At 40.1% G+C, this 25,146-nt stretch overlaps 1 protein-coding gene and 1 long non-coding RNA gene across 3 annotated transcripts in view; one reads left to right on the plus strand and one right to left on the minus strand.

The window, feature by feature from the left end:
- CDH12 (cadherin 12) overlaps window positions 1-25,146 on the minus strand; it is a 919,272-nt gene that overhangs the window by 95,210 nt on the left and 798,916 nt on the right. For both annotated transcript variants that reach the window (XM_050937418.1, XM_050937417.1), the window contains 2 exons: window positions 4,337-4,456; window positions 119-286 (listed from right to left, as the gene is read on the minus strand). In XM_050937418.1, the coding sequence (XP_050793375.1) occupies window positions 119-286; window positions 4,337-4,456 (288 nt within the window). The remainder of the gene's footprint in view (window positions 1-118; window positions 287-4,336; window positions 4,457-25,146) is intronic.
- Window positions 500-25,146, plus strand: part of LOC127043640 (uncharacterized) — a 45,060-nt gene continuing 20,413 nt past the window's right edge. Inside the window, exon 1 of the long non-coding RNA XR_007772294.1 lies at window positions 500-765. This is a non-coding gene — a long non-coding RNA (uncharacterized LOC127043640). The remainder of the gene's footprint in view (window positions 766-25,146) is intronic.

The raw sequence follows: 25,146 nt of genomic DNA on the forward strand, positions 1-25,146 counted from the left end.
ATGCATTAGGGTTCCCTTCTGTCTGACCTCCAACCCAAGAAATCATTTAAGGGAGTCTTCACATTGATGTTATAAATGACACTCCTTTTGAAAATAATGTATGTAAAATAAAACATACTCTTGGGAAATCTGGGTGGGTTGTCATTGACATCGGTGAGAGTTATGTTTACAGTGGTAGTTCCAGCTAAACCTCCCAGCTGTCCTCCCATATCCTTGGCTTGGATGAGGACTTGATATTGTTCTTTGACCTCTCTGTCCATGTTTGGCAAAGCTGTTCTTATTACACCTTGGAGGAAAAAAAGAAAAGAGAAACACAATACATGTAAACCAAAGCCTTGGCAAAGGTTCTGTTTACAGAATAATATTCTTTCCTACATACGCTGATGGTCAGATTCCCCAAAGAGTTCATAAATTGGCAGTTCCCATTTAGACACTTAAATGAAGTGCTCAGATTTCTAAAAGAGCCCAGGAGTCAGCAGCTTCCATAGAGAGACTCACGTTGATTTCAATGGGTGACCAGAAGGAAGCTTGATTACACAGTAGTATTTCAGGGCCTGTCTCCCCTGCCCCACTTTAAATAAACAACATTTTGGATGGAGAATTAAGACTGACAAGTGAATTTTGACTAGGGATGTGAATGAGAAGAGAGTGAATTTCTCCACATCAGAATGGAAAAGGCAGAAGGGGCAGTGTGGATAAAAGCACAGAGACATGAGTGGGAGAAGAAGGGGTGAAGGGTGAACAAAAAAAAAGAAGTAGAAAGAGGTGAGTAGACTTCACTACTTCTATGAATCTCCTGCATTTGAAACAGAACATCCACTATCACCACCAATGTAATGAGGTTCCATTGGATAAGACAAAGTCCCTTCTGTACAAACAATGGTGTTTCGTTACAAAACGTATCACTGTTCACCTGATACAGTGATTGCTGAAAATGCTCAGGCACTTTTTGAATAGGGTATGGTAAATATCCTACATTCAGTTGCAAACACACAGTTAGTCATTAATCAGTGACTTTGAACAGTTGGCATCTAACGACACCTTCTGTAGCATTCTTTCTGTTATATTAAAAATGTAGGATCCTGTGACCAAATTCATGGGAAAAGGTAGGTTACTTTGTCATAAGCCAACACTGTATAATGCAATATAATTAAACAATATCTCTCAGAAATGGTTCAGTGCAGGCAGTTTAATGCAGACAGTCAGTATAGTTACAAAATAAGCCAGTTGGAGAGGGATTATTATTATTTCAGAAATTATTATCTATGAAAATTAGACTGGTTGGTTTTAAAATCTCTTTTTCCCTTTTGTTACAATGTACACAGAGTGATAAGAAAAAACTTCTCTCTTGGGATGCTTGTTATTTCTTTGCAATTAACTCGTGTGTCAACCAGTAAGAATGGAATCAATTAGATGATAATACTTGTTAGGAGTCTAAAAATAACTTTGGCTTGGATTCACCACCAGTTCAGCATATCAAAAAATTCTAATAAATTGATTGTATAAGAATGAAGTTTTCTTTCATTTGTAACATTGATGACAATAGTAACAATTATTGAAAATAATGTACTGACTTCTTCCTCAGCATGGCAGTTAAAGCACTAAATAATAACTAACATCTGAAACAATTAAGCACATGTGTACATAGTCTTGAAACAAAGGTTGTGATTCTTTTATTTTCAAAAACTCGATGCTATTCAAAAGGGTCTACTTTTTAAGGTAGAACTCCTGCACGTTAAAGCTCCAGGATTATAAAAATAACTGAATATACATATTTTAAAAGTAAATAAAATACTAAAAAGCCCTACTAGCATCATTAAAAATGGGAGTCATTGGAGACTGAAAACAGAAAGGGAAGTATTTTCAACCTTTTTTTTTTAAGTGGCAAAAGTCCTTTTGTAAATTGGAACAAAACTATCAGTTTTCCACTGAAACCTCTTCCCTGTTCCATGACTTAACATCCTGAAATGTTTTACAATTTATTTCTTATACTCAAGTCCAGGGAGTAAACAGATATGGAAATTAATTGTTCCCCTTATTATGGTAACAGAAGAGACCAAAATAATAATAGTTAAATAAATAAATTAAATAAAATTGAGGTGTTCAGCACTCCATGGAAGAGGCAGAGAATATTTCACAAACAAGAGGTGCAGTTCACCTTGATTTTTACATTATTTTTAAGATAACAATGGTTAGCTTTAAACCTGTTAAAAATCTTCCTAATAGATTACAGTACATAAACAATTGGCTGTCACTCTAGCAGTGAAGTGCCTAATCACCTACTGCTTTTCCTGTCTGGAAGCTGGAAGCATCTGTAGCTTTTCCCATAAGAGATCTCTGTCTCCAATAAAAATCAATGAAAATAATTTAAATGTCAAAAATAGTCGAATGGCAATATTTTCCCTTCACTTTGTACTCTATATTAAAAGACTAAATAAAAATGAAAAACAACTTTTTCTATAAAAAGACGTGTTTATATGGATGTTTCAGAGAGCACATTTAAGAATCTTGGTAGAGCAAATCAATATATGGAGTAATGATTAACAGGAAAGAAGCCATTGCATTTCTTCTTTCTCTTCACAAAAAATATTAGAATTTTGAAATCAAGGCTTATTGTAATGAACAGATATACATGGATTCAGTACTGCACTAAATGTTCCCAGCTTTTACTATTTTAAATATTTTAGTGTTAACCAAGAGGGCCACAGAATTGAATAATATTTAAAGGTTTTTTTGTTCGTTTGGTTGGTCGGTCGGGTGTTTTGCAACAAATACAGATAATGAATGTGAACTGATATACAACGTTCATGAGGCTGCCAAAAGACTGACAAGTATAAGCTCCTATCATGAGTTCTATGCAGATAGGCCGTGCACCTGGACTGCCCTACAGTGGTATTGATGGAGAGTCAGGGGTCTGCCCACATGAAGGATGTGAGCCTCTGCACCTGATCTTGTAAGGAAGTTCATGAGTTAATACTAATTTGAGCAGTTCCCTTGATGTGAATATAACCCTTCTAGTGGCGTGCATATACCCTTGTGTATTGCAAGTTAATGTTGCTCAGAGTAGCATTAATCTATATGCTCATTTCTGATATAAGTTCCACTTGAGTAGCATGTTCAGAGGGGTTGATGGTGGATGTGTGATATATCAGGTTTCCCCTCTGCATGACTTTCAAGGTCTCTTCTTGTGTAAGCTTTGCCCATCGGCTCCACTCAGTACTGAGTAACAAAAGGCAGCATATATCCCAAAGAGCTAAAACAATGCAGGGAATGCTAGCGGGGATATCATCAAGTGTTACATGAGAAATATAGACACCTGCATTCAACTTGTGGCTGGTTAAAGCTTTTCAGTTCACTTTTAAATTCCTCTCCATTTCCCCACAAGATTTAATCCAAAAAGAAGCATTAAGGTTAAGATTTTTTCCAGGTGTCTGAAAAAGTCAGATTTTGATTTTCAAAGTAGAGTCATTGAGCCAGCCTGCAATATGATCTACTGCTAAATGGAGCATGTGACAGAGGAACGTGACCTTTGGAGATTCTGCACTAACGGTGTCGTGCATCTCCCATCTTCAATTATTGATTAATCTGTAAGAAAGTCTTTAACATGCCATCTGACATTCAAGTACAGCTTCACTGGGAGAAGAAATTCCATTTGTTGAAAGAGGCATATGGGTGACTATTCCTGTACACATTCAATCGTTTGTAGCATTTAGTGCGTACATTCTTGGTTCTTTCACTGAATTATTAAATATAGAAACAGGAATGGCATTTAAAATATAGAAAACAATAAAATATTGCAGTCTCCCTTTCTTCTCTGCCAACACATCTAACAACCTCAGACCAATATCCTGTGCCCCAGCAAAAGAAGAGGGCAGGGTCCAATCAGCTGTCCACATTCTCTAATTAAGAACATGCAGCACAAGAATCACTGCTAAAGTATTCTTCATTCTAGGAAAGCAGACTTCAAATTGAGTCAACAGGATGAAGACTTGAGATTTGGAGTCAAAACATCCAAGAAAAAACAAGAGAGAACACACAAACAGAGCAGTACTTCAAGACAGAAGCAATCTTAACAATGTGGAAGTAAGAGTGCATCAGGAAAGACCTCTTCAACACATACATACTTTAGACATTCCAAACTATATGGCAGATTGCAATTTATTCAAAACCCAGTCTGCGCACAAAGCAAATATATGATTATGTATTGGCCTTTGGGTGTATCACAGCATCAGGTATTTATTTCCATACACCCCAATAATGGTGCCACCCACCTGTTTAATCAAAATGTAAATGTTTGAAAGCGAAATGATAATATTGTTGCTGATGAAACATTTACCTGTCTTAGGATCAATGGAAAAGTACGGTTGCCCCTGAAGAATGCTATAAACCACTCTGGCACTGTTTCCATATGTTGGATCGTCAGCATCTGTAGCTTTAACCTGAAGCACGTATGCTCCTAGAAAAAAAAAATACAGATGTTTTAATTTCCAAAAGAAAACAAAGATCAGGAATATTGCTGACATATTATATAGCTTAACCTCTTTAGATGAAGGCATTTGCTGTAGCTCCTGCTTCTTTGGAAACAGGAAAAGAACAATGTAACGTTTCAGCACCACAGTGACATAAATGTAAGTAGCAATTGCAGCAAATGGGGAAGAGAAGGCAAGGTGCACCCACTCTTCAGAAGACACTTACCAGCAAGTTGGAGGTGAGGGGTGATGTGCGGGAAAGCAAGCCAATTGCCCACCCTTGGAAATGTAAATAGGTGTGAGAGTAACAGGATAATCAATTTCCCCTTTAAGAGATGTCTAAAGGCAAGGGGGAGCCCGCCTACACCCTGTTGGAAGGAGGGAGATAGAGAGGAGGGTAATTCTTGTGTGCTTTGACAGTTTTAACAACACTCACTTGGGACCACACAGTTACCAGTCTGGCTTTGAGCATTTGGATTTGCAAAGACACCAAACTCCAAGTGCAGCTTGGGAGTCCCCACACTTTGTAAACCAAGATCATCAGCAGGGTTTGCTGACATTCATGTGAGTGCTCAGCACCACTGAAAAACAAGTCACATATTTAGGTGTCTACATTTGGATATAGGTGCTTAATTTTAGACAAGATTGTGTATTTGGACCTCTTTGTTCACAGGTTTAGTAACACAGCCACAAATATTGCTTGCTTTTGTATATCAGCTCACCATGGAAACTCTGGTTTCCAACTTAGTGGAGTATCAAGCACTTTAGTGTCATCTGTCTCCCTTGTTCTAATAACAGGGATTCTACAGTTATGTTTACGAATAATATTGGTTCTAAAGACCTCACTTACAATAATAATAAGAAGAAGATTTCTCCAAGATTTCTCCGAGGGCCTGATCCTGCTCCTGCCATGGGCATTTTGCCATTACCAATAGCATCAGACCTTTGAAGAGATTTAGTTATTTATTTACAAACATCTTCCCTTCACATATGAAATGGACACTGGTGAAAATATAGTGCCAGATTTAGAATGTGGGTGCCTAAAGTGCATGTTGAAAGCTAGACACAGCTCAAGGCATGTTCAAAACCAACATTTTTGCACCTAACTGGCATTTGCTAAGTAAAATGTATAAACTGGCACTGAAATCAGTACTTAGGCAGGCAACCACGTGATCTGCCTGCAGGCAGACCACAAAATACCATGAGAATTATAGTGCGGCCTCCTAGAAGAAAACTTTTGAGTGCTAGAATACAAGTCCAAAAACGAGTGTGTACATTTTAAAATTAACAAAGTATTTTATTCACTAAGTTGAGTTTGAAATCAAGGCTTGAGTTTTGTTTCATCTACCTGCTTTGGTCAGCTTCAGATAGGAATACTGCAGAAATAGAGTACTGACACTTATATCAGATGTGTTTACAGTAAGATAGTCTGCCTTGTGTTCATACATATAGGAGTACTCAGAGAGTAAGTTTACTCCATTTCCCCTCTGTGTCATATTGAGAAGTAGTTGTAAAATGGTGGTCTGAAGAGAACTTCAGGGTGGTCTACAGAGAGCAAACTGGCTATCCCTCCATGTTTCTGATGCAAAACTATATTACTTTCATATTATTTCTCCATGTAATTAATTGTGGTAGTTGCCAAAATGATTTTAAACAATCACTTATACAGAGGGGAGTGAATGGGAAGGAAGGTCATATGACATGGTGGTCCATCATACAATCTTTCTGTTAGTATGGGGTGCATATTACACACCTGGCATTCCCCAGGGAATATTGCAAATGCTGAAAAATTATTAGCTATAAAGGTAACTGGAAAGTTTTTAAGCATCATCATTGTACTAGAACTAACAGTGATTTGCATGTCAATGTTTATTTTATTTTTCAAAAAAATAAACAGCTGTTTTGATAGTGAAAGATAGTCCAATATAGTCAAAGGAAAAGTTTGAGGTGATTTTTTTAAACTCTCCTACACATCTCTACTTATGATTACCAGCACTGGTGGAGGAATTGGAAGTGGAACTGATAGTGAAAATAAATTGACCGCTTGTTGGATAGTATTGTAGAGTTGCTACAGTTACAGATGGTCATTGGCCAAAGTAAAAATGTTAAAGTGCCACAGAAGATTTTTTTTTTACTCCACTGATGATCATGGGGAAGCGTGAGAGTTAATGAAAAGCAATTTGATTAGCAAGACCAGTTTTAAAATAATGCTGTTCATGTTTACAAGGTGAGGGCACGTTAATTAGAGTCACCTTTCAATGAAAGGAAAGATTAGGGATGCAGTAAAAATAAAATAATACTACAGAGATCATCTGGACTCTTTTCAGAAGAAGCTTGAGGTTAGTCTTTAATTTGCTGAAGGATGGGAAATGTCACATTTTAGAGGTCATGAGGTGCAACAGAAGACCAAAGTCATAGTTCAACATAATGATTATGGAAGCATTGTATATTCAGACATTTATGCCTAAACTTCTCATCTAATACAGAATCAAGATAACAAAATGTGTACTATGTAGCTCTACTGGGGGGCAGGGGAGAGGCATTGGGTATGGAGGTTCTCTCTCTTGGCCAGGATAAGGATCAGCATGTTTTACAATACATACAAAACCTTCCATGGACTCTTACCACAGGGGGACAAAGACAGAGGGGTCTATGTAGCAGGGTATCTGCCAGTCCCAACCCTGTCAGCACTTGCTGGAATACAAGGAACCTCAACAAAGCTGAATTCTCTACTAGGGAAGGGGAATGCATAGGGATTGCATGATATATGCCTCCTGAATCGTGCCCCTCAACTCTCACCTTGAAAAGTAGAACATCATTGGTTCTTCTGCTAAGGGACCACTAACATTTCAGAGGAAAAGGCAAGATTTTCCCCTTACTGCTTAATTACACTAACAGGAGTGCCATATATAACACAACCCAGGTTACTCACAATACACTAGAACATTAATTCACATCCTCAATCCAGTCACATTCATAAATCTTGATATCAAACCAGGGCATAATCCTATGGGATAAATATATACTATGTATTAAGTTGCAGTGATTGAGGACTTCATGGGATTGGGTAAAAAGGCTGTGCATTTGGGTTCCACAGGAACCTCAATAAACAGAAATATTTAGATAAGCTTGGGCATTTCAGTATTTCAATTAGAGTTTACAGTTTTTGTGGGCTTTTTGAGGTGGGGGGGGATGCTCAGGAATTCATTTATAGGGCTAGTAAAAGTGTGATCTGTATGACTTTAGGTATTCCCTGATCCATTAAAGAAGCTAGTAAAATGCAAACCCCAACTATTTATACAAATAAACACAAATACAAGTAACTACAACCCACATACAGCCCTAATTGCCAATGGAATATGGAGACTTTTATCTTGAAAAATGCCCTTATGTCTATCTATCTATCCACATATCCTTCCCACCACACAGTATCTTACTATCTTTCCACCATAAAACTCCAGTTTATTCCATTCTTTGACTGAGGGAATGTTTCTTTGTGTCATTTTCCTCCTTGTCCTACCCTGCTACTTTCTTTCCTCATACAGCTGGTTTTTGTTCCCAGCTCAAACACTAAACCCAAATATCTGATTCCTTGAATCCTGAGATTTGAATTAGAGTTGGGTGATTTAGAGGTTTGATTTAAATAATCATCCCAAAATTTGTATTCCCACTAAACGCCTGGCTGGTCCTTCAGGCTCTTTCTCCCCAAACAGATCTCCTCCTTTGAATCCAATCCCTCCAAACTGCCCCTTAAATTTTAGGTTGGCTGCTGTTGTGAGGGGAAGAGAAAAGGAGTTGGGAAGCCCATATCAGACCTCAATATCAGGTTTTAAGAGAAGTAGGAGACTATCTACCCCATATAGGAAGCAAGAGCATATGAGTAACAGAACAAAGCTCTTTCCCAACATTAACAAAACAGCAGGGGGGCTACCTTGAATTTGTACCCCAGAGTGAAAAGCTTTCTCCTCCTACTCCAGATGGAGAGGTACACCCAATTTTTCAAAAGATGGTGAATTACGCTGGGGCTTCTGAATGTGTGTCAGCTGATTTTCAAAAGTGTTGGGCACTAAGTAGGTCTCATTGAAATCAACCAAGATTTTTAGCTTAACTTTAGGCTCCTGTTTTTGAAAATCTTGGCCACAATGGCCCTCTCATATGTATTATCAGAAAGGTTTGAACACAAGGGGCTTTCAAGCACTATGGCATAGCCCTCCAATAGTTGAGTTAAAAGAATAACTCCTTTATTGATATAGTTGGCCGGCTACCAGAAGGGTATGAAATGCACATTTTTCCAGTGTATTACATAGATAATATTTTTTGATTGCTTCATGCACTCTGGAGTTCAAAATACCAGAAATGTAATGTCTTGCATTTGAAAATACACCTGAAGCTCTATTATGGATTAATATTTAGAAACTCTGGTTCAATACAGCTCACATACACCTTGAAAATAGTACATAACATTGATCCATTCCCCAGGATTTTTTTCCCTTTAGCTGAAATTCTAATACTGTATTGAGCTTGCAATTTAAAATCAATCCTAGCTGATACACTGTAGCTGCAAAGAGGAAAAATAAATAATAAATCTGATTTTACTTCAAGACATTTCATCAAAAAAAAATTACTAGCACTGATTTAGTTAATCAGTAACACTTCATTTCTAGCCTTTACAACTACAGCACAGCATCTATAATTATCACCATCACTGGTATTATTTTTAATCATTAGGTGCTCAGTTCATAAGATAGATTTAATTATAGTGTACTTTATAGTACAGCTTCGAATATGCCAGTTTTCCTCAGTTTATACTCATAAAAAGCAAGGCAGACTGTGATCAGGTACATTCATAGAATCATAGGAATGTAAGGCTGAAAGGGACCTCAAAAGGTCATCGACTTCAGCCTCACCTGCACTGAGGCAGGACCAAATATATCTAGACTGTCCCTGGCAGATGTTTGTCCAACATGTTTTTTTAAAAACCTCCAATGACAAGGATTCCGCAATTTCCCTTGGAAGCCTATCCCAGAGCTTAATTACCCCTATAGTTAGAATATTTTTTCCTAATACCTAACCTAAATCTCCCATACTGCAGATTAAGTCTATTACATCATGTCACAGCTTCAGTGGACATGGCGAACAATTGATCCTCTTTATAACAGTCCTTAACATATTTGAAGACTGTACTCAGAGCCTCCCTCTGTCCTTTTTTCTCACGACTAAACATACCCAGGGTTTTCTTAACCTTCCCTCTTATGTCAGGTTTTCTAAACCTTTTATCATTTTTGTTGCTCTCCCCTGGACTCTCTCCATTGTGTCCACATCTTTCTGAAAGTATGGTACCCAAAACTGGACAAAATACTCCAGATAAGAGCTCATCAATGTCTAGTAGAGTGGGACAATAACCTCCTGGGTCTTATGTATGACACTCCTACTAATACACACCTGAATGACGTTGGCCTTTTTCACAATTGCATCACACTGTTGGCTCATCTTCAATTTGTGATCCAGTGTAACCCCCAGATCCTTCTCTGCAGCATTACTGCCTAGCCAGCTCTTCCCCATTTTACATTTGTGCATTTGATGTTGCCTTCCTAAATGAAGTGCTTTGCACTTGCCTTACTTGAATTTCACCTTGTTGATTTCAGACCAATTCTCTTATTTGTCAAGGTCATTTCGAATTGTAACCCTATTCTCCAAACTGCCACCACTTTGGTGTTATTCTCAAATTGTATACACATAATGTCCACTCCAACATGTTGAATAGTTACAGATCTAGGACAGACCTCTGCGGGACCTCACTATTACATGGGACAAGTCTTGCAGTCTTTACATTGGTCTTACTTAGGCAAAACTTGTGTAGCTTTCATGAGCCTTTTGCCTGAGTAAGAATTTGGTCTTGTATTTGTTGGATTACACACAAAATGTTGTCTCATTCATATTCTATGCATGTAAGTTAATAGAGTGCCACCAAGGATGATTAGGGCCCATTATCCTTATACAACATTACAGTTGTGATATAAACTCATAAAAAATAAAGAAATTTGGAGTTAATAGAGTGCAAACTCTGCCTTTAACTCAATCCATTATGCCTAGCTATTACAGCACACACAGCATGGTATTTAATTTCACTCAGAGATCTGAAAGAAAAGAAAGTCCAGCACGAAAGAGTCATAAGATTCACTAGGATACAGCAGTATAACATTGTTTAAGGGCTCAGTCCAATGCTCACTGAAGCAAATGGGAATCAGATTGGAACCTCACTATATATTCCCAGAAAACAAACAAACAAAAACAAAAACAATCCCCCCCAAAACCTATGTTATGGTGGATTGAAGTTTGAACACTTAAGGATAAAAACATTACAGCGATATTGCAATTCTCAGCAAATTAAACAGTAAAAACCCAGGAAATTTAGCAGTTGCAATTAAAATAAATCCAAACATGCTTTGGTAAGAAATGCCCTATTAAAACAAAACACAATCTTAATGTTGTCCTGCAGTGATGTCATGAATTAACCATACAATGATGATTGAATTTCAGTGTTTGCAGTCCCAAATTAGATTAAACAGATTTTATTGGGCACAGCTAGTTATTTTCATATTTTTTTCTCTTACTATCACTACAGACTAAAAAAGGTAGCCATGCCATTTGACCTGCTCATTTATCTTTGCTGCATGCACGAGGCTTTATAGACATAAGTATTAAATAAAAAGAGACCAGAGTGAACCCAGCTGAAATTAGATTCAGTCCCTGGAGGTCCCAATCTTTAACTTTGCTAACAGTTGTATCATGTTAAACAAAAGCTTTCTGCTGGAAAAATATATGAGACTGTTAGAAAACTGGCCTTGCTTGTGAAATTGTGATAGGAGTGCTGATAAAGGAAGCACCAATAAAAATAGTTTCCCCTGGAAAAGAACCTGTTTCTGGAACCTGTTCTATCTTGAAGGGATTAAGGCCAATGTTTTCAAAGGTGGGTGCCCAAAATTAGGCCCCTAAATTCATACCCATGTTTAGGAACCTAAATAAAAGTACCATGAGTTTCAAAGTAAATGGAAGTTGCAGGTAATCATAACCTCTGGAAAAACATGCAGCTTAATTTGGTGCCCAAGTATCAATGTAGATGTTTAATTTTAGATGCCTATATATGTTACCTTAAATTCCTTCTCACATACTCTCTGCATACACACACCAGCTAAATTATTCAAAATAAGGTAGAACTGGTCAATAGTAAACTGTTTTATTAAGGCAAACTCTTAGTCTTGTTTTCCTCAGGCAAGTAGATGCAGGTAGGCTTGAGAATCCCAACAGTCATGTGTGTTGGTTTTGAAAAATAATATCTAGATATGATTAATTCACCTTCCAACTCCCCAAAAAACAAACTGGAAAACATGGATAGTGTGTGTTTTTCAGAGAGGTCATTTCTTGCTTAGTTTTTTCTTATGTGGCTTCATTGGTTCTTCAACAACTGACATACATGTCCAGTAACAGGTTTTTTTTAAACTAGTTTCTCATCTTTTCAATGTTATTAAGCATTGTCCATTCTGTCTGACTAACAAATGAACTGTTTTATAGTAAAGCATAAAAAACAATTATAAAATCAGCCTTTATAACTTAGTTATTTCTCCACTAAATAATACAGTGCAATATAGCAGTGAATACTCATTGTCTACTAAGCACTGATAGAGGGTTAAATTTATTACCTCCCCAGGGATTTTAATAAAAAATATCATTTTATTTTTATATCTTTATTAATAAACAAACATAATAAAAGGGCCAAAATAAACAAACTATATTTTCTTCCACTGTAGACATGTCGGACTATATTCAGAATAAAATGAAGTTTTATATCATTAATATTTGATCTGTAATTTGGAAATCTTTGTTTTAGAGATTGTAAAATACAGCAAAACAGACTGATATGCTTAAGCCCTTGCTCTTTCTTTTTAAGGGTGGGAAAAGGCTAAATTTAAATGCGCTGAAATGCCAAAGAACTTTAAAGGCTTAAGAAAATGGACATTCTAATGGTTCATCAGGAGTATTTTTATTTTAAAGTGACAGCAAATGACAGTGGAGGACTAGCATATTTCAGATGGTTGCTTCAGACATGTTGATTCCAAATGGAACAGGATCATTACCAATGACTTAAACCACCCTGACCAAAGATAGAGAAAAGTATTGTAAACGTTCAAGGGGGTGATATTAGGATGGCTAAGAGAACTTCTACATAGAAAGCCAAGGGTTGTGTAAAGTGGATGCTCATAGACATAAGGACCTTGAAACAGAAGCTAAAATCAAGATTACTGCAAGTAAAGTAGGTGCTCGGAGAAGTATCTCACACAGTTTGGATCAGCAGCATTTCCAGTCCTTGGCCCACCCAGTGAACAGGATGCTGATACTGTCTGATATTATGGCCACAAATAATTCTGAAAATTAAACGTTCAGTTTTACAAGTACTAGGGGATTACTCATATGCTTAAAGTGAAGTATGTTTTAAAATGATTCACTAGATCAAGCCAGACTGCCCCAACACCTGTAAGTATTGAGCCATAAACACACAGAAACTTGTGCCCTAAATGACAATTAATCCAAAGTCTCCAGAAGTGAATTCACTAGTTCACTAACCCTTGGTACAATCTAGTTCACTACAGTACTACTGTAGCCATGTGTGTCACAAATCTCATTGTGGAAATATCATGGACATTTCTGGATATGGAAAAGCATTACATTGTAGCAAATACTTGTATACAATAATGAGAAGCATTCACAACACAGCATAAAACTGGGGTGGTTTACGTTTTGTGTGATTTTTTTTTCTTTTTTTTTTTTAAACATACAGCTAACCACCAGAAAATAGCTGTTGAGCTTTTTATTTGCTGGACATTATTCCATAGAAATGAAAAGGGACTATCTAAAAATCATAAGGCCACAGCACTGAGAAGTCAGTTCACTGGGACCAGAAAAAAATATTTATTTTAGGGGGAAAAATGAGGACACAGGACTAATAAAGTTTTCATATCTACTATTATTTCAAGTTATACAATTCCCACAGAAATGTCTCTACAATAAAAAATTAAAACTGCATAAAAAAGGACTAAATCACCAAGCCTTTTCTCACCAGTAGCTTCTACATGAGCCCACAGCATCTCTGTGGACATCTCAGGCTGCTTCTCTCAATATGGTTTTGTTCACACAGCTCACCTCTAACACGTTGAAGTCCACGGGACTTTAGGAGCCCCAATTAGTGAGGTGGGTCAAACTCTCTGTGCCTTGTAGCACAAAAGGATCCTCTCCATGACCAGAGGACAGACATCCACTCTTTTCCTGTTGGTCCTTTATGCAACATCTGACACTGCTGACCATAAGATATTGCTGTCTCACTTGAGAGAGGTGGAAAGGGTTCAGAGTAATGCACTACAATTGCTCAAATCCATTTCTGAGAGATACATCCAACAATCAGTGATGTGAAAATACATCTCCACCACAAGACCCCTCAGTTGTGATGTTCCAGAAGCATCAATTCTCTGTCCAGTCCTTTTCAACATATACATGCAGCCTTTAGATAAACTAGTCAGACAACATGGACTCAAGTGCCCTGAACATGCACTTTAATACAAACTCTACCAACCCTTTAATACAAACAACCACACCCCTAGCACCAAGATGGCCAACTGCTTAGATGAGGTCAGCTCATGGATGAAAAAAGCTGGCTGAACCTGGGCCTAAGCAAGTCGAGGCATTACTAGTGGGGAAGCATTTTGAAGAGTTTTCAGCAGCAGTGCAGTCTCCTTTGGTTGACTGTACACATCCAAAATTGATCAATTCAGTTTGCAGTCTAGGAGTAGTCTCAGCTTCTTAGCAGACACTAAGATCTTTCATAGCAGCATCCATAACTAATACTTTCTATCATCTCCAGTTGGCTAGAAGACTGCATCCCATTCTACAGGATGAGGATATGGCCTCATTTATTCGTGCCTTCATCACTTAACTGGACTAGAGCAATGTGATATACTTGGGCATGAAGCCTTCAGCACTTAGGAAACTCTGGCTAGTACAGAATGCTGTAATGAATCTACTTAGTAACACAGGCTACCATGAGCACATCAAACTTGTCCTTCACTCTCTACACTGGCTTCATATAGAATTTTGAATGAGGTTCAGGGTCTGAGTCCTTATGTCCAAAGCATTCATGGCCTGGGCTCAGAGTACCTAAAAGGCTGCTTAAAAATCTTGGATGAAGACCATGGTCAACAACTTCATTCCTTTAGCACAATGGATCTCTCTACAATAAAGGTAAAGTTAGTTTGTGCAGAAGTCAAAATTTTCTTTTGGGCTGCTCTGAGATGGTGGATTGAATCCTCCAAGGTCTAGGGACCACCACAAACCTCAATACCTTCCACTGAAAGTTCATGGCACATTTCTTTTACCTGCCCTTCTCCTAATATAAATGCAAAGCAACATATATACGAACAAACCTAAAACCCCAAGAAAACAAGACTCTCCACTGTACATGCTTCTCCCTTGGGGAGAGAATGTTCTAACAAACACTATATAGCAGATGTGAAGTCACATTGTTTAGTGCACTTCTGGAAGGAGCTCACATAATATGGTGGTAATTATACCTCTAGTTTCTTAGGGCTTGTTTGTGCAATCGTAGTTCATGGGGGTAATGCTTACTGTTAGCCCATATATGCTAGGTCTAGTATACGCCACATTAATAGGCATTATGTGCATAGTATTAACACAACGTGCATTTATATACACACACACACACACACACACACACATGGGCTGTAAAATGATTAAAAAAAAATAATCGCAAGTAATCGCGCTGTTAAACCAATAATAGAATATTATTTACCAGTAGTTAAATATTTTTGGGACTGTACCTTCAGTTGTCAGCTATTTATATATGCTTGTTTTTTGTTTTTGTTTTGTTTTTTTCTGCTGCAACTGGCTGTACTGAAGGTTTAAAAGATATGCCAACATCTCATTTGTAAAAACTGTTCCTTCCTATGTTTATACATTTTGTGTGTTTGTCACAGTGCTGGGAACTGAGGTGCTCAGCACCTTTGAAAAATCAGGCCAATCGTACATTACTTTTTAAGTTTTATATTTTTCATAAGGGCACTGGGAGAGAAAGGAAACGGTAGCCCAGAAACCTCACACTTGCAACAACATTCCTCATCAATATTTCTCAAAATAGCTGCCTGACATCCAAAACAATGTTCATCTTCATTTCTGAACTCAAATAAGACCTAATCAACATCTGCCTACCTTGTTTTTTTTTTCTTGTTTAGAATACGTGGAGAGCAGATTATGACTCACTGCAGCACTACACTGCAATTCAGATCAGGAGGCCCCCAGTCTCAAAAAGACATTCCCCTGACCTATCATTGACAGTTTTAGCAAAGCTCCAGCATCGTGTGAGCGTTTGCATCTGTAAAGAGAGATGCTGACATTGCCCTTGTGGGGTTTATCTTTTATAGGAAAAAATTACCAATAATATGTTCTGAAGATATACTCTGGAAGCTGACTCTTACATAAGTAATATGAGAAAGAAATATTTTACTTAGAGACGCCTGTTTCTAGCTTATGCATTCACGGCTGTGCTGCCCTGATAATACAACCTTGCTGGCTCCATTAATATCTTGAATACTAGACAATTGGGAAGGCATACTCTTGTCCTGTTTTGCATTTCAGACAGTACACTGAGTATAAATTTTTTTTTCACTCTTAGCTGTCAGAAGTAGCCATGTCCACAAAAGCAATGCTGCCATACCCCATTATGACTGATGAAGAGTGGCAGCCTTTTGCTAATACCTTCAGTGCACCCGCAGCTAGCGGCAATTGGCCCAAGTTTCAGTGTTTAGTGCATGACTAAATCTATTCCTAATACCTCCAGAATAACACAAGTTGATTTATACTGCTGACAGAGTGGGGAATATGAAGACTGGAGTTCACAACAGGTTTAGTTAGGTTGCAGCATAAGTACACTCTGATTGCATCTACAAAATATTCAGTGCACACAAACCAACATTTCAAGGCAAAACTTGAAGAAATGCCCCAAATAGTATAAAGGGTAAATCAATCATGGCTGAACACTTAAGAGTCAACCCATTACCTCATTGCAGAAATATAAATTTATAACACGACCTTTGCATTGCAAATTGTTGAGGCCAATTCCCCTTTTCCCCTTGGATGCTGGTAGCTGGGACGGAGGTATGAGTGGAAGGTGGAAAAATATAACAGTAGGATCTTTGTTTTCAGAAAATTGTATTGTTTAGAGACCAGTTAGGCATTCATTTGTTCTCTTCCATTGTGATCAGTCAAATATAAGCCACTAAAAATGTGTCTAAGCTACGGGTGACTCTGTCTGCTTGAATAATTATTTAATTTAATTATTTTTTATTAATTACAATTATTTGTTTATTTATAAAGCAATCTAGCTGTATACACAGTCCCAGGGCTGCCATAACGTTTACATCCATTGCACATCTGAAGAAAGCAAGGAGCTCAAAATAGCAGTTAATAAGCTGTACCCAAAAATGCATATGAAGAAGCAGTTGGGTATAAATAACTGCAAGAAATAATGCACTGGGAGAGAAGCACAAGTTCCAATTAGGAAATACTAGGTTTGCTACCCAGCCATTTAAAATATATGCCTTTTTAGAGTGATTTGTCCCCTCCATTCTCAACTCTGTGGACTATGGCACTGTCACTCATGTAATTTAAATGTGTGAAAAGCCAAAACTACCCCAACTGCTACTCTGACTGGTGTTTCAAAAAGAACAGAATTTAAGGACTAGAGAAACCTATATTTGACATGTTGTTTGTTTTTATCATCATGACCACAGTGGCACTGCATTAAGCCCAGATTTCACAAGTGGCTTAACTACGTGCCTAGCTTTAAACAGGAGTTGTCCCGTTAATTTCAATGGGGCCACATACATGCTAAAAGTTTGGAAAATTGTAGTGTTAGAACAATAAAAGGACTTAGACTCATCATTGCAATGCCTAATTTAGGCATCCTGATGCATAGTGGCAGTCACAAACTCTTGTTAGAAGCCCAGGCTCCCTGTGCAATACAGGGAGTGAGATGGGTACCTAAAAAAAATGTGCTGGCGATACCCCATCACTCAATAGCTCTGTGATTACAGGACAGTGATGATCTACATTATTATGCTCACCACTTTTAGAAAACTATGATTAATCTTGTATAAAGTATGCCTTGTGAGGCATCATTTGAAAACTCATAATCTGTTGAACATTATTGTCCTGGTAAAATATGTGCATCAACACCGAATGTAAAGTTAAAAGATTCTGCTGCATAGTATTGCTGTAATATGTTCCACACTTAGGAAAAGCAGGCCCAAGCCAGTTTTTCAGAGTCAGACACACTAGCACCCCCAGGCAAGTGTTAAAGAGCTATCACCTGTTTAAGTGCCATTCTCCAGCAAGAGGAAGGTGTAGACAAAAAATGACATTTCATCACAGGGATGGTGCAAATGTTACATCCACAACTGTCTGTGTGTCACTATGACTCAGCAAAGATGTTTCTAGCACAATAAATTGAATTATGAAGATGCGAGGAAATCGCTGGATTGCATTGTTCTCTACTCCTTCATCCTTGCTCATGACATCAATGACTCTCAAAGAACTGAGCTAACGGGGACCCAGCCTGTGATATTTACTGCAATGTACGGTGAGACAAAAGCTTTTGCTTTTAAGTTCACTTAGATTAAGTTTGGTATTATTATTTACTCTTATTTTCTTTTGTAACCAATCCTGACTTCTATGTACCATCATTTGTAATCACTTAAGTTTATCATACTGTTTTATCTTAACCAGTGTGTTTGGATTAAAGTGTGTGGGAAACTCCATTTGAGATAACGAGGCTGGTGCATATATTATTTTCCTTCAATGAAATGACAGACTTTCTATAAGCTTGCATTGTTCAGTAATGAGCTGGATAGTACAAGGTGCACATTTTGGGGGGAACAAGGGTGGTATTAAGAATTTGTAACAAGGGTGGTTGTTGCTCTATATGTAATTCATGAGTGACTGGTCAGAGTGCTCATATATTTAGCTGGGAATGAATTTGCATGTTGAAGGGCGTGTAAACAGGCCAGGAGTGGATGATATGACAGCAAACAGTGTAAAATGCACCCCACACTCAAAGTTCCCTCTAATTTTTTATGTCCATGTGTGGAATGAATTTTGTTATGTGCACCAATATGGCGGTGATGTGTCACACATATTGGTACACATAACAAAATTAATGTGGTCGGAGTGGGGCCAAAGAGTTCAGAGTGTGGGAGGAGGCTCAAGGCTGGGGCACAGGGCTAGAGGGGTTTAGGGCTCTGGCTTGAGGGGAAGGCTCTGGAGTGGGGCTGTGGATGAGGGATTTGGGGTGTGAGAGGGAGCTCTGGGCTGGGGCAGAGGTTTGGGGTGTGGGGGTGTGCAGGCTCTGAGGTTGGGCCGGGGATAAGGGGTTTGGTGTGCAGGCTGCCCAGGGACTACAATGACTCCCCACACCCCAAACTCAGAGAGGACTCCTCCCACTCAAGCCCTCTTTCATCACAGCAGTTTGGGGCCCGGGGAGAGGTTCCTCGCCCACGGTTGTGGCAGCTCCAGCAGGACTGGGCTGGGCTGAGGGAGGGGCTCCTGTCTCCTGGCCACAGCAAGTCCGAGGAAGATCTATGTTGGGGCCGAGGGCAAGGGTGTCTCTCTCCACCATGGCAAATACTGGGCAGCTCCACATTGGGGCTGGGGAGAGGGGCGTCTCTGCTCCAGCCACGGCAAGGCCACAGCAAGTTTGGGGCAGGTCCGCGATGTGGCTGGCAGGGAAGGGCACCTCTCCCTGCTGTGGCAGCATTGTGCTGGGCCCCTGATCCCTTGCACAGGGCTTAATAGGTAGCTGTGAGGCTGCACAGCTTAGAGGGAACCTAACCCATGCTGCAGAATTCAGGGGACACAGTTGTTCAGAAGTCCAGATTATACCCTGGGTAATGTTACAACGACTCAGCCAGGACATGGGATACCCAGGTTCAAATCTCTACTGATTCAGAGCAGGGTCTGGGTGTCCCAACAGAGTGCTCTAACCCAGTGGTTCTCAAAGCCGGTCTGTCGCTTGTTCGGGGAAAGCCCCAGGTGGGCTGGGCTGGTTTGTTTACCGGCCGCATCTGCAGGTTCGGCCAATCGCGGCACCCACTGGCTCCAGGCCAATGGGGGCTGCGAGAAGGGCAGCCAGCACATTCCTTGGCCCGCGCCGCTTCCCGCGGCCCTCATCTCCCTGGAGCAGCGAACCGCGGCCATTAGGAGCTGCGATCAGCCAAACTTGCGGACGCAGCAGGTAAACAAACTGGCCCGGCCCACCAGGGATTTTCCCTACACAAGCAGCGGACCGGCTTTGAGAACTACCGCTCTAACCAGTGGACCATGGGCTAGTGTAGGTTGGGCTAATGATGATGTCTTCTGCTGAAGCTTTTCCACTTTGTATACAATATTTAAATAATCATTGGGCCAGAGAGAGAGAAAAATGGCACTATAGTCTCATGGTTAGAACACTGTCTGGGGAGACGCAGGGTCCAGTCCCTGCTCTGATACATATTTAAATATGGCGGGGAGGGGGGGGACACTACCTCCTCCTCAGCAATGCTTTGTGTGATTTAGGTGTGCCCTAAGAGTGTCTACCAGAATGGGCCCTGCAAGCTAGATAGCTCATGGAGGAGACTCTGAGTTTGAGAACCTTGTTGGGATTTAGGTACTGAGCTGTTTGGTGCAGAAACTTAGGTGCCTACAGCAGTGGTGGGCAACCTGCGGCCCATCAGGGTAATCAACTGGCGGGCCGCGAGACCGTTTGTTTACACTGACTATCTGCAGGCATGGCTTCCTGCAGCTCCCAGTGGCTGTGGTTCACCGTTCCCAGCGGATGGGAGCTGCGGGAAGTGGTGGCCAGTACGTCCCTGAGGCCCGCGCTGATCCTGCAGCTCCCATTGGCAAACCGTGGCCACTGGGAGCTGCGGGTGGCCGTGGCTGTGAGCAGTCAATGTAAACAAACTGTTTCATGGCCCGCCAGTGGATTACCCTGACACATCGTGTGCAGCCCACAAGTTGCCCACCACTGGCCTTCAGGGTTAAACAGCAACTCAGCAGGGGTTTTAAGGATCTAAATTTTGGACTTAAGGCACCTAAAGTGGCAGTTAGGATCCTAAATCCCTTCATGGATTTAGTTTTTGGTATTTTGGGGTGAAAATATGCATCACAGAATAAAACTAAAGGTATAATCCACCTCCATAAAGCAGTATCAGCCTCACCATGATCAAAACATGCTTCTCAGCAAGCTTGAACAGAGGTTGTGTGAGTACCACATTTAGTCTGTTCAGTGGAGACTGTAATATACTGGAATTGACACCTGGCATTTGAAAATTAATGTGACTAGATGGTTGTAATGACATTGAGATGCACAACATTCATTATTATATGCTGAATGCCTTTCAAAATCCATGCCATCCTCCAAGTACCAGCTGAAACAGTACCAATGGATGAAATATTTTAAAACCATTTAGGCACCAGCACGCACTTTTCCCATCCAGTAGCTCCCTGGAGACCTTGAAGGTGTGACAAAGGCCTATAAATTGTGACAAACAGACCTAAATTGATGGACTTGACACAGAGCACAGGAGGAAGCTTAGCATAACGTTCATTTCTTTAATGCGTAAAGTTGTTCATGAGCTAAGTTTCACACCCCAGCATTTCAAATGTCAAATAATTTACACAGTACTTAATAGAAAGATAACCACAGATTTACACAGGACAGAAAGAAATATGGGTCTGAAATAAATGTCATCCACAGTGTGTGGCAGTTCAGAGGACTTTGCCTTTATTTGTGATTTGCATTTGATACAAGCATTGTGCATGAAGGCTTGGTTGTTTGAACTGTTTAGTCCAAATTTTGAAAGTGATTACAAATAAATGCATGTATCAACCACTCAGGAGTCCCAGATAAATAAAGCTTGCAATTCTGGGGTAGAGTTGAAAAAAAACCTCATTGGTTCCATGTCACAGGAGTTTACTAGACCCTTTTTGCTAATTTTGTTTGCTTAGACCAATATTTCCAAACCTAGCACATAAGCGTGGGTGCCCAAGCAGGACATCTTATGGGACCTAGCTTTTAAGAGTATGGGGGCTTAGCACATTTTGAAAATCAGATCAAAGGGGTTTTGCCTGCTTTCTGTTTCCTTATGAAAGCTTCATACTGTGATGTTTCCCTCTGGTGTTATCGGGACTGATAATGTGCTAGGACACTCCAAGCCTTGACTCTGGGATCCAGCCTTACTCTGCTTTCCTGTGAGAACCCTCACACCTGGGCTGTTCACACATAACCTATGGCATGTAAGCTGCTCGTTGGATTGTGAAACTGAATGACACTAGCCAGTATCTCTGGTCCCAGACACAACCCTAAGAACCTCCATCTTGCAGTGTCAAGTTATGCTCGCTGGACACTCCAAGCTTATATGAGTTCATCAATTTAACACAGAAATTGATACGTACCAAGCTTCAGACCAAGCACACTGCTTTAAGTACAATAAATAAGCAGATTTATTAACTACAAAGATAGATTTTAAGTGATTATAAATGATAGGCAAAAAGTCAGAGTGGTTGCTAAAAGAAAAGGAAATATAAGCACACAGTCTAAACTTTCAACCCTATTAGACTGGACAGCAACTAGATTAAGTAGTTTTTCCTCACCTCTCTGATATTGCAGTCAATAATATACAGGTTTGTTCCTTAAACCTGGGCCAATCTCCTGTGTTGGAGTCTTGTCTTCTTCTCAGCATCTTGGGTGCTTACAGCATAGGTGGGAGCAGGAGAAGGGCCCAGTATGTGTCCACTCTGTCTGTCTGTTTTATACCCTCAGTCCATGTGCTTGGGGAGCAAAAGTCCAGGCATGTCTTGGGGGCATTGCTGAGTCTCTCCAAGCAAGGTTGAGCAATTCCCCTGGTGTGGCCTCATGCAGGTGAGTTATTGCATTGAGGCTCCCTTGCTGGACAATGGCTGGTGATGGGTTGTTTGACACCTCACCCTGACGTTGGTTAATTTCCTTGCTGTTGCTTCTCAGGAGCTACGATCTGGCTGATTCCCCAAGTTACAGCATGTTTTAGTGACCATCATACAACACAATTCTCATAACTTCATATGCATTAACGATATATATGGATAGAGAAATTACTTTCAGCAGATCATAACCTTTCCCCTGATACCTTACAAGGTATGCTTTATATGTAAGATCACTATTACATGAAAATGAGGAATATGGAGGTTACAGCAGCAAAGAGTCCTGTGGCACCTTATAGACTAACAGATGTTTTGGAGCATGAGCTTTCGTGGGTGAATACCCACTTCTTCAGATGCATGCATCTGACGAAGTGGGCATTCACCCACGAAAGCTCATGCTCCAAAACGTCTGTTAGTCTATAAGGTGCCACAGGACTCTTTGCTGCTTTTACAGATCCAGACTAACACGGCTACCCCTCTGATACATGGGGGTTACAGTACACTTCCCCAAGGTATAGAATGTCACACATACATCTTTAGTCAGGGGCTCACACAGTTTCATGGCCGGCCAGAAGAGATTCATATGCAGATTTGTTGCTGAATATAAGTCAACTAGCTGCTTGTTTCTTAAAAATTACATGGTATATTCTCCCCTCCATATTGTTATGTTTGTGCCAAAATACTATGAACAACCACACCTGAGATCAAAATCTTTTAGCTCATCGCAAGTGCTGAAATGACAGCTGGGCTCACCCCTGGTTTGGCACCTCCTCCTGGTCACTCTGGTGATTAGCTCTCAAGGTTAATGCCTCCATCTGCAATTTGCATGCCATCACTCTGACTCTAGTCTGCAGCCCCTCTCACTCCAAGACCTGCAGCACCCTCTTTCTGAGTTAGCCCTCCAGCTAGGTCACTCAGTGTTCCTCCTTCCAGGGTTCAGTCCACCAACAGTCCTAGGCATTTTTTCCCCATTTACTGCCTCCATGCCATTCCCTCAATGGCTGATAGGGGAACCCAGGCCTGGCGTCTTCTCCAGGTCCCAGTCCAGGGCCCTTAGTTCAGCAGTTATAGGCCTCCTCTCTCTAACCTCACTGCTCCTTCCCTGGACTGCTTCCTCCTCTCTGGCTCCCCTTCTCTCTCGGGGTGTGCCAGCTCCAAGAACCCTCTTCACAGAGAATGATAGCCCTTTCTCAGCAGCTATTCCAGAAGTCAGCTTCCTGACTCTATGAGCCCACCTGTTCCTGCACAGGTGAGTCTGTTCCTAGTTAGCTGCCTATAGCCAAAAGCTCCCCTGTTTGAAGCCTAATTAGCTGATTGGGCCCTCCTGGATGAATTCCACTCTTGCAAGGCTAATGTGAGGATCTCATAATAGTACACTATCATACAGATGATGCTTGATATTTAGATGACTCAGGAATGGATTTCTTATAGAATGGCACAGATTCACTTCTGGTCCCACACTGGCTTCTGCTGCTATACACACTTGGTGGCTTTAAATCTGCCAGTCATGAGACTGCTGCAGAATATAAGAAGATGAAATCTCCCCTCCTATGGTGGGAGGTCTTTAAGCAGCCAGAATAACCCTAAGTGGTACTGGTTGAGAAGGGGGCTTAGATGCGGTAGCCTTAGAATGGAACACATCACCTCTGCAGTTTCTGTTGAGAAACAACTACAATTTAAAGTCACACCCCCTTGGTAGAAACCCAAGGGAAGAGCAGATGGCAAGACCATCAGACAGAAAAGAAATCAGCTGGTGCAGAGAGGTATAATTTACTCCTCCCTCTGCCAATATGCTTGAATCAAATGCTATCTATTCACTTTGAAATTCACTTTTTCCTCACAAAAACTTCTTTCCATGTGCCAGAAATTCTCATTTCCATCTTTCATGTGCTCCCTCTTCCTTCCCTCTTCAAGTTAAATTAATGTATAGAAGATCTCAAGACATATTAAGCAATATTATTCATGGACTGATACACAGAAGCAAGTTCCTCAGGGATATTGATTCCAAACCTGCTAGTTGTCTTGTTACAAGCTACTTAAGATTTCAAGCTAAATCCTTCATAAAAGATACAGTCAATCTTCCACTTGAGTTTGAAATATGTTCTGATGATTCTGCTCTTGGGTTGTTGGGTCCCATTCTCCCCTCCCCAGCTCCAAATTGCTAAGCCTTCTAAGAGGCAATGATGTTCACGTGGTAACAAGCAAAATTATGTTTAGAAAGCAATGCTGACTATTACTTTATATACTGCACAGAACAACATATACCACTTGTGGAAGGTGTTGATTTTGTTTTAATTTAACGCTAACATTTCTTCGATGGCTTACCTACCACTTTAAGTGCAAAGTAATAAAGGAGCAATAGGAATTTACTGTACAAATCTGCTTGTACTAAAATTGAAAATTCTTTGAAAATGTCATCTTCTGTAGATTGACTACTTTGATCATTTTCTATTCAGTTCCAAAGGAATTTTTCATATCCTCCTGTTTCTTCTGCTCTCCAACCAGGCAGCAGCTGGGAAATAATAAAAATAAAAGCCAGAACCTTGTTACTGCAGGCTGAACTGCTGGGAGCTTCATGAAGATCAGTGGGGTCTCACCCAAGGGTCCTCTCCTGTGAAGC

Source organism: Gopherus flavomarginatus, chromosome 2 (genome assembly GCF_025201925.1).
Source record: "Gopherus flavomarginatus isolate rGopFla2 chromosome 2, rGopFla2.mat.asm, whole genome shotgun sequence".
NCBI lineage: Eukaryota > Metazoa > Chordata > Testudines > Testudinidae > Gopherus > Gopherus flavomarginatus.